At 39.0% G+C, this 10589-nt stretch overlaps 1 protein-coding gene across 1 annotated transcript in view; it reads left to right on the forward strand.

The window, feature by feature from the left end:
* spock1 (SPARC (osteonectin), cwcv and kazal like domains proteoglycan 1) overlaps positions 1-9216 on the forward strand; it is a 164293-nt gene extending 155077 nt beyond the window's left edge. The window contains exon 11 of the mRNA XM_039662910.2: positions 711-9216. Within this exon, the coding sequence (XP_039518844.1) occupies positions 711-895 (185 nt within the window). The 3' untranslated portion in view covers positions 896-9216. The remainder of the gene's footprint in view (positions 1-710) is intronic.
* The last annotated feature ends 1373 nt before the right edge of the window (positions 9217-10589 follow it).

Below are 10589 nucleotides of genomic sequence, written 5' to 3' on the forward strand. Positions count from 1 at the left end.
TAAATGAGCTTTTATTTTTCTATTTTCAGTTTTAAATTTTGTAATTTTGTTGCTTTCACCATTTTTTAGTGTCTATATACTTCAACTTAAATCTAAGTTCTTTAATTAGATTTTTCTTCTAATTTTTATGTTTTATTTTAGCTTTATTTCCGTTACTAAAAACTAATTTTACAAGTTTATGTTTTGTGTTATAATGTATATAATTTTTTACCCAAAAAAAGTTATGGACTGCAGCTTTAAGTTTATATATATATATATATATATATATATATATATATATATATATAGTTCAGCATTATTTCGATTACAGATGGCAATTTTTTTTTTAAGCAATCTACTTTTGTCATTTTTTTTTAGTTTTTGTTTTATTAAATATTTCTGTTTTGCTTTAATTACATTTTTATTTAATAATTTTAGTACTTAAATTTAGTTATCTTAAACTTGTTTAATTGAAAACGATTTTTCAAAGTCTTAGTTTTAGTTAACAGGGACAGCACTGATATATACACACACTTTGATTCCTAATGTATGTGTGGTTCTGACATCTAAAGCGCCATTATTCAACAGTGTGAGTTCCTGAGTTCTTTCAAAGTGTATAAAACACCTTAGTTTATATATAATTAATGATATTCCTCAGAACACACACAGTATCTATCCGCCTGACACCTTCCCTTTCATCTGCCTGTGTGTCTGTGTGTGTGTGTGTGTAGAGGAGGATCAGGAGACATCTGGAGATTTCGGCAGCGGTGGTGCCGTGATTCTACTGGACGATCAGGAGGAGTCTCCGCAGCGTGGGCGGGGTCGACAGAAAGAGAGGCGGGGTCGACTCCACCCCCGCGGGGCGATCGAGGATGACGAAGACGGAGAGGATGACGAGATTGGCTACGTCTGGTAGCTCCGCCCACCCATCTTCTGTTAATTAACCAGGGACCCATGTTAAAATGCACAGTTCTGAAGCCATTCCAGCTCCGCCCCTCGGACACGCCCCCTTCTTCCTGCCCCGCTCTCATTCTGGATCCAAACTTGTCCTCCTCATTCTCTCTTTCTTTAGCCGCCTCTTCATGTTCTGTCCTCTGTCTTCCCTCGTTCAAACACTCCTCTAGTATTCTAGATGCCTCTTTGCGGCTCTAGATGGTAGACGCGCATGACGAGATTGTTAAGCCTTCCGGGGCTTCTTACCAGTTCTACATAAGATCTTTTAAAAGGGTTCGTTCTCAGTGGTGGTATGCATGAACGCCACTGTAGAATGCATGAAACTGAGACCTTTGTGGGTGAGGATCAGGTGGGCTTGAGCCAAAGGCGCACTACAAGATTGAAGCTCATCATGCTTTTTATGTTCTAAATCCGCCACACGAGGCTGCAGATCGTAGCGCATGCTCATCAATAATGGTCTCTTTGTGTGAGACACGTGGCAACTAGTCAGAGATGCTATAATACATTTAAAACTAGATCAAATCTGAGTAAAGAGTGACATCAGTGAGAATATGAGAGTGTAACAGTAGGTTGAGACTTTTCCAAAACACTTTTTCCAACATATTTCTGGTTTCTTTTTCTGTTAAAATGTGCAAATCTGTGCAAAAATGACCCGAGCCCTTCCTCTGTGTGGTTTGTGTGAATTACTCTGTGTGAGAATGAAAGAGTTTGGCTGGTGATTGCCGAGCAGGGCCTGAAATTAACACCCGACCACCTGCCAAATGCGGGTGAATTTTGCTATTGGCGGGTAACACTGTCAATCTACCTGCCACATTGGCGGGTAGCCAATGAGAATTGAGTGATTCATTAGGATTTTTACATTTCAACGAAGTCCGCTATTGCGGTGGACTTTAGCTAAAATGTGGCGGCACATTACTGGGGTAAAGAGGCCAGCTGAAACAAAACAAACAGCCAACAAAAAGATGAGGATGAGAAAAATAAAAGTAAAGAAGACATTTTAATACAAAGTGAACAATCGGCGGCAATGGCAAGGTTCGTGAGCGGCTGATTTATGACAGCGACTGTTGTTTCGTAACATTCATGCGATCAGAAAGAAGATGAGGCTCTTTTTCTGACTACGTGTGCGAGTATTAAACTGTTGATGAGATGGGATGAGATAATGTAATGCGTCGCTGTTGTAGGTTACAGTACAATGACAGTTGCACAGATGTGTGTAACTGTGCATGTTGGGAGTTGGGAACCGGTGAGAAAATGTCCGGTACCCGGTAATTTTATCAGTAATAACATTATTAATTTAGTTCATATTTAACCGTTCCTGAACGCTGTAACTAAAAGCTGTTAAGAGTAAGACCTGTACGTGACTAAATCCGCCATCAACACAGCCGCGTGTGATTTGTTTACGAGCTGCGGTAGGTCTATCTGTTGAGTATATACTATGTTGTGTGTGTGTGTGTGTCTGTCAAAATCAATGAATAAAAATATTTTTTTTTTTATGTATGTTATTAGAGTTATTATTACTTGACAGCACTAAAATGTGTGTTCTTACAAGTTAAAGAACAATATTGTGAAATTCCCGGGTTTGTTTTTTTTTTTTTTTTTTACGTTTATGAGGCAAAAAAAAATGGCTGGTAAAAAGTCTCTGTGGCGGGTGAATTTTTAAATCCACCTGCCACAGTGGCCGGTGTCCGAAAAAATTAACTTCAGGCCCTGTTGCCGAGTGTAGTGTCACAAAAACAAGTGTAAATGTGCGCAGGATGATGAGCTTCAGTCATGTTGTGTGTATTTGACTTTGCTGCTTTCACGTCATTTCACAATTACTGTAATTAGAAGTAGAATTTTTTTTCTAGTATTTATATTTCAGATCATTTCCATTTATTCGAGCTGCAGAACGACATAAGATATTAAGTCTTGCTTTCTGAGAAATTGATCAAAATTAAGCGTGTTCATTCTTAAACAATAACAAATATCTGCCAATGGGGTCAGAAAAATGTAATAATAATAACAATTTGACCATTTTAATGAACTTCAAGTTAATTTTTCTGACCCTATTGACAGATATTTATTCTTTCTTGTTTTGACCAACTTCTTGAACTTTCCAAAATCAGGCAATCATTTTGCAGAAAACAAGACTTTAATGTTTAATGTTTCGTGTCATGTTGCATTTGAAGTACAGTGATGTGAATAAGTTTGGACACTAAAAAAGAGGAATAAAAAATCATCTTTTGGATATTGATTTTAATGCCTTAATTAAAAAAACCTTTAAGGACACAAATTTTCTTTGTGAATGAATAATGTAAAATGTTTTTCCTTAAAATACAGGGTGCATAAGTCAGGACACCCCTATGTTAAATTTCCATAGAGTCAAACATTTATTTATTTATGATACATTATTCATTCGCAAAGAAAATTTGTGTCCTTAAAGGTTGGAGTTTTCCTAATTTTTCTAATCAAGGCATTAAGATCAATATCCAAAAGATGATCCTCTTTTTAGGCAACTTTAGCATGGGTGTCCAAACTTACTCACATCACTGTAAATGTATCTTGATTTAAGATGTTTAGATATTTCCACTGGGAAAACAACACAAAAATGTGCACATTTTTGTGTGTTGACCATTGTGGCGTCCTGTAAAAACAGCAAAAAACAGCAGCAGCTTCATTGCTTCAATGATTAACTAGTTATTTGACTGCCTGTTTGATTTCATTTCATTTGATTACAACCATTGTCATCTGGAGTGTTTTCTTAGAATATAAACATGAATTAGTGTATTTCCATAATTTGATGCCATAGTAGTAAATAACATGCGTCCAAGGATGTGAACAGAGCAGTAATTCTGACACGATGTGAACACAGCACGTCAGCCGTGAGCCTGATATCATCATTTGATAGTTGTTTTCAGCTGAAGATTTACATTCAAAGTCCTTCATTCTGTTTTTTAAGGACTAAAAGTGAATCGTGACCTTTGCGTCGACTCTCTTTCACTGAGGCTTGAGAGTTTTGGCTTGACAGAATTCAGAAGCGATCAAACGGCTCGTCAGCCTGACCTTTTTAAAACCATTACCGAACGCTTCCTCTCGCCGAAAAACAGATGGCGAATGAAAAAGCTCTCTGCGTGACGGTTGCTGCGAGATGGATTTGGTGTCGTTAGCGAATCGGTGATTTTTGAACGAGTTCTGGGCCCTGGAGTCACATCCGCCCCCAATCATTCATCTCGCGATGTAATTCGTCATTTGATCAAATCTGAAATGGTTTGATCCGACCCAATATGTCAAGCTTAAACAGTTTTATAAGCACACGTGAGGTTCATGCGGCTGGTGGAAACGGAATCATGGTTAGTTTTCCGCTTCTGATTTGCATATGAAATTTGAAATTGAATTGTTTTTTGGGCAATCTCTCCACTCGCACAGCACCGATTTCAATCCCACAATCCCCTGCTCGACTCCTATAGAGAATGAACTGGAGACGCCCGCTCTTAATGGATGATCCACAAACACTGCAGAAGAGTTTAGTGCTGATATCAGATCACAGCAGCTTAGTTCTGTTCCTCTGACTTTACACACACTCGTTTCTCATCTCTCCGGCACGTCTTTTCTCACTCATGTCAGCGGCGTTTTGGAGCGCGAGTTCTGGAGGTTCTCCGCAGAAGGAGATGTCTCGCTCAGTGATCATAGACAGCGCTGCAGATGGATTATATGAAGCGTTGTTGCCCCCAGAGGGGAAGTTTCTGGGTGCCCCTGAGGGATTATGGGTAACAGAGGAACGAACTGATGGGCTTTTGGCTTCCTAACTTCTTTATTTTGCTGTTTTCCTTTTTCATTCCCTACGGAAATGATTATTTGTCTCAGAGTAAAAGACACATTCACTAGACACACATGATTTCAGAGGAATATATAATCAGACAAAAAGCATTTACTCACCCTTATGTTGTTCCAAACCTGTATGATTTGTGTTTTGCCTTCTGTGAAAAGCAAAAGGAGGTTTTCAAAGAATGTTTTTTTCCCCCATTACAGTTAAAACGAAAAAAATAACGTAAAAGCATCTTAAAAATAAAGGTTCTTTATTGGCATCGAGGGAACCTTTCCGTTTAGTACAGCAGATTAGTAAAAAAAAAAATCATTCACTTTGTTATAGAAGTTTGAAGTTTGGTACAGATACTCTCTCTTGGAAAAAGACGTTGGCCAATCAAATTTAATTTTTAAGATGGCCGCCATTGCTATTAAATGCTTATTATATCAATTATTCAAACCGTGATCCAAGCATAATATTTAATACAATACCTCTCTAAAGAACATGTTATTGGAAAAAGATGCTTGTCCCTCAAAAATTCAAGATGGTCGCCATTTTTAAAGATGACCACCGTTCCTGTTGAATATTAATTCTTTCAATTGTTCAAATAGTGATGCAAGCGTAAAATTAGGCAGACGTATTCTTCAAGGAACACTCTTTTGGAAAAAGGTATGTACCACTCAAATCAAAATGGTCACCATCTTGAATTTTTGAGTGGCACACACCTTTATCCATGATACTGTTCATTGAAGAATATTTGTACCAAATTTCATGATAGCATCACCATTTGAAAAAAAACATTTAAGGATTCAAAAAAAAAATGGTGGCCATCTTGACAAAAAATGGTTACCATCTTAAACTTTTTAAGGGGACAAGCACCATTTGAGAAAAGAGAGTATTTTCACACAGTAGTTTGAGCGACTGACATAATCAGCATTTGACAGAAATAGCGGCCATCTTGAAAAATGGCCACCATGTTGAATTTTTGGGTGGTCAACGCCTTTTTCACAAAAAGTGACCCTTAGAGAGTATCTGTGCCAAATTTTATGCTTCTATACCAATTTGAACGATTCTCTTGAAATATGCCATTAATCTGCTGCACTAGTTACACAAAAGGCTTTGGTTCTAGAGGATGTTCTTTACACTAACACAGTGTCTACATCAGACACAAGCGGTGCGACACGACAAGAACAAACAGAGCCCATTATAATCAGTGATGCTGTCTACACTGGATGCGGTGCGAAACGACACGACAGATTCCCGATTCCCTGTTGTGTTTATGACATGATTCAAGCACTCGTACTACTGACACGGGGAACAAATGAATTTGCAGCGTTCGCTTTGTCGCATCCTGTGTAGGGTAGACAACCTCCAGCTGTCCGGTGTAGACGATGCAAGGAAAAATGGGTATTTTAAGAACTCTAAGAGCATTTCAGTGGTGTTGCTGTAAAAACCCTCTTTAGGAACTTTTATTTTGAAGTAACAGCAGTCCATGTGACTAGTGCACTAGATTTAATGTCCTTTCGACCTACATTTAAGAAATGCATCTTATTGGACTTTATTAAATATGTGAAAACATTAAATATGACACCAAACAGAAAGTCACGCACGTGTGGAACAACATGGCGGTTTGTCCGTTGAATCCCCTGAAATAGGGCTGCATGAAATCAAATTGCTATATAAAAACTGATTTAAAAAAAGCTCCAGGTTTGCTGTGCTTGTTTGTAGGGCTGCACAATTTGGCCAAAATGTTGTCATTTTATATGGACGTCTATAAAATAATATTAATAATAACAATTTTTTGTTTGTTTTTTATTAAAAGTTTAGAGCTCTTAAAAGCCTGGTTTATAACCCCTTCTCACTGCAATTTTGAGAAGATGCTTAGCATGTTTTCTAATAAAAGCATGTTAAAAGTGACCCAAAGTCATATGTATTTAATTAAATCACAGCCTTTGTGATTTAATACTTGTACTAAGCCATATCGCGATTTCGGTTTTATTTCAATCAATCGTGCAGCCCTATCCTGCAATATGAGCATCAGGCTACAGGAAACCCATCCTTCTTCCATTCTGAATCCCTCTCTCTCTCTCTCTCTCTCTCTCTGTCTATCAGTCATATTCTCATGATGAGCTGAGGGCGTCTCTCACACACACACACACCGTATCTGATCTCTGCAGAACTGCATCATGGACTTCTGATGATAACATTGACCTTTGACCTTTGAGGTGACCTCTCCCCTTCTCTAGTGCTGCTGTGTGTCTGATGCCTGGCCTGCAACTGTAAACTTCCCCAATCCTGTCCCGTCCCGCCTCTGCCTGCTTCGCTCCTGTACAAAGGTGCAATAAAAGCTTCGTCATGATGTTTTCACTTATTTTACCGCACACACACACACAGGTGACCCGAGCGCTCACACCTGCAGCCACAGATGAAACAGTCGATGGCCATATTTGCAAGAGTTTCCTTTGTTAATTCTCTATATTTTTTACTCTGTAAAGACAATAATTAATGTGTAAAAAAAAGAAGAAAAACGCTGAATGTTCAACTGGAGATGTAATTAATGACGTCATGTGGCTTCGTCCATTTGCCTTGCCTGAGTCTGGATGTGTAAAAACCCTCCTGTGGTCCTGAGTTCAGTGTACAGACCCTCTTCTCACTATTTGTCTGTCTCTCTCTATCCGTCTGTCTCTCTTTCCACTCAAGCAGCGCCGGTGTTCACACTGGCCCAATATGGGATGGTTCCATGAAAACCTTTAACATCCGTTCCAGACTGCAACATAGTGAACCACATGTACCGGATGTGGGCCGGATCTGGGCCGTCACTGTGTTGCTGTCTGGGATGAGGTTCTTTACAGTGGAAAAGGGTTATTTTTAGGTTGAAGAACTGTTCTTTGGGGAACCAAAATGTTCTCTTCTATTGCAACGCTTTCGGAAACTTTATTTTAAAGAGAGAGTATTTATCAAAATTGTTCTCAAAAATCATTGAACCACTTCAGAGTTCGTGAATTTACTGCCCTAGTGGACATTGTTAAAGGAGCTGTATGCAAGAAATTTATTCAATTAATTATAAATTTTCCCTGATATGTCACTAGACATTAAGAAATCCTGTTCATTTCACTGACAACAGCAGTCCGGCCAGGATATTGTCATTTAAAAAGTGAAGTCGCAGCCCTCGACTGATGTTAATGTTGTCATCTTGTGTTTTGTTCTGATGCGTCACCCTCCACCGATCTACCAATCACAGAGTCAGAAATGTTGCGTCATTCGGGTTGCCAGCTCTTCTCTAGTTACCACAGCTACAAACGTGTCGGAATCAGATGAAAAAATTCTAACGTTGCGAAACCCTCAAACTCAATATGAATCCGAAATACTTTGTTACAAAGTCCGAAATTAATAATTAACAGAAAAAAACTCACTGTGTTGGACTCGTCACTTGCCATTGGAAGCTTCTTGTAGAAGCCTACGTTCCTGGCGGAACCTGCAGCTTATCTGGCAACCTCGAGTCACGGGAGAAGGCGGGGATACAGCCTAATTTTGAAAGTGATTGCAGTACCAGTTTTGGCCACAATGGTGTCGTTAGCGAATCTGTTTTTTGAACGAGTTCTGGGTGCTGGACTCCAATCATTCATCTCGTTCTGCATTCGTCATTTGATCAAATCTGAAATAGTTTGATCCGACCCAATATGTCAAGCTTAAACAGTTTTATAAGCACACGTAAGTTTCATACGCCTGGTGGAAACAGAATCGTGGTTAATCATGGCATTTAAAAAGTGAAATCGCAGCCCTCGACTGATGTTGATGTTGTCATGTTGTGTTTTGTAATGAAGCATCACCCTCCACCGATCTACCAATCACAGAGTGTTGCGGCATTCGGGTTGCCAGCTCTTCTCTAGTTACCGCAGCTGCAGATATAAACGTGTCGGAATCGGATAAAAAAAATTCTATCGTTGCAAAACTCCCAAAAAACTCAATATGAATCTGAAATACTTTGTTACAAAGTCCGAAATTAATAACTCGCTGTGTAGGACTCGTCCCTTGCCGTTGGAAGATTCTTGTAAAAGCCTACATTCCTGCTGGTCCCTGCAACATATCTGGCAACCTCGAGTCAACCTAATTTGAAAGTGATTGCAGTACCAGTTTTGGCCACAATCTTGCATACAGCTCCTGTGATCTCAAAATATCAGCGGATCACTCATTAGTTAAGCACTAGCTCTGGATCCGAACTAAACGTGACCCCTGCTGGTTTGGATTCAGTAACATCAGATGTTTAGCCGAGTCTCCAGCTGAACGCTGGCACTGTTTCAGTGGTTTCTCTCTGTTTTCGTGTTCTCCCGTCATTCCCCCTCCTGATCGAGAGTCCCAAGTGGAATGTTCTTAATTTTCTGGGTTTGCTCCGTTTGGTTTGGTTTTTCGCTCTTTTTATTTTATTTTTTATTTTTAACTGTATAATGGTTCCTTGAGAAAATGTTTGTCTGAATAAAACTGGAGTTTGTCCTCGTCCAGTTCTTCTCCAAATGAGTCTTTTCTTGTGGCTTGCGTTGGAAACTGGTGGCTGTGAATCATCTTAAGGTTTGAGAACTGGTTCTTATTTAAAAAATTATAGAGTTGAAGCGCGTTCGGGTCCATTAGCCGTTCTTGAACATCTATCATTTAAATCGGGTGACAAATGGACTGGGTGAGTTTTCATTTTATGCCGAATTATTCCTCCGAAGTGAATACACGTGGACGTTTTCTGCAGAACAGATTGAAATATGACTCTCATCTAGAAAATTGTAATCCCTCCACTGCAACCTTAATGTCATCAATGATCTCCATGTAGTGATGTATTGATTGTTGTCTGAGACACGATTTCCCATGGATACGCCCTCAGAACGGAGCCGCACGCATCCGTCAAAGCTAATGATCTCCAGCCGACGCGGCACACTTTCTTCCTTTGTCTTCATTTGATAAGCTTTATCCCACCATTGATTTCATAAGACCCGATTTATACGCTTTAATTCATTAGGCCGGCAGGAAAATCCATTATTTTGTCAGTCACTCTTGCTTTGCGTCTCTGTGTCGCCCACTCGTTCTCTCTCTCTCTGGTCTCACTCCATTTAGGACGTGCTAACCGATATGGTTTCAGTGGGAGTCTAGAACAGTCCTCTTCTTCCAGAAATCTTTATTGAAGTGGGATCTCCTCTCTCTCGGCTCCTCACCTCTGATATAAGCAATTTCGGGCTGACAGCGGGCGTGGAGTTTATTTACAGACGGTAAAGTGGGAATTTGCACCATCTGGACTCCTCAACATACCTGCATTCAACATGTCAATTTGTCCTATTTCAGACTTCGTCAGAGAACAAGAGAGCTGTTCCTGAGGTCTCCAGAGGGATTGTGGGTAGTCGCAGCATATGGCAGAACGTGTGTTCCCTCCACGAGTGAGACAGCGATCAGCATTATTTCCCTTTGTTATGGGTCAGTATGACGGATTCAGATTTGCTGAACTGAATTAAAAAGTAAAATGAGGTTTTTACGTTTCTTTCCGTCTCGTGTCGTGTTTCTGACACGCTTTGGGAAATCCTAAAAGTAGTCTATGACAAAAAATATTCTATTTTTGCATCATAAATATGACTTTTTATCTCATAATTTCAAATTAGTGTTTCATAATTTTCCACTTTTTGATGTCACAAGTGACTTTTTCTCATACTTTAAACTTTTGTAATACATTTTTTCTTCAATCTTATACTTTAAAATTTTTATATCATGATTTTAATAGTCATACTCATAATTATGACTTTTATCTCAGTTTTCTCTTTCATAATTTCAGCTTTTTATGTCATAATTTTGATTTAATATTTCAGAATTTCAAGTTATCTTATAATTTTAACTTTCCATT

Source organism: Pimephales promelas, chromosome 9 (assembly GCF_988280905.1).
Source record: "Pimephales promelas chromosome 9, fPimPro1.hap1.1, whole genome shotgun sequence".
Taxonomy (NCBI): Eukaryota; Metazoa; Chordata; class Actinopteri; order Cypriniformes; family Leuciscidae; genus Pimephales; species Pimephales promelas.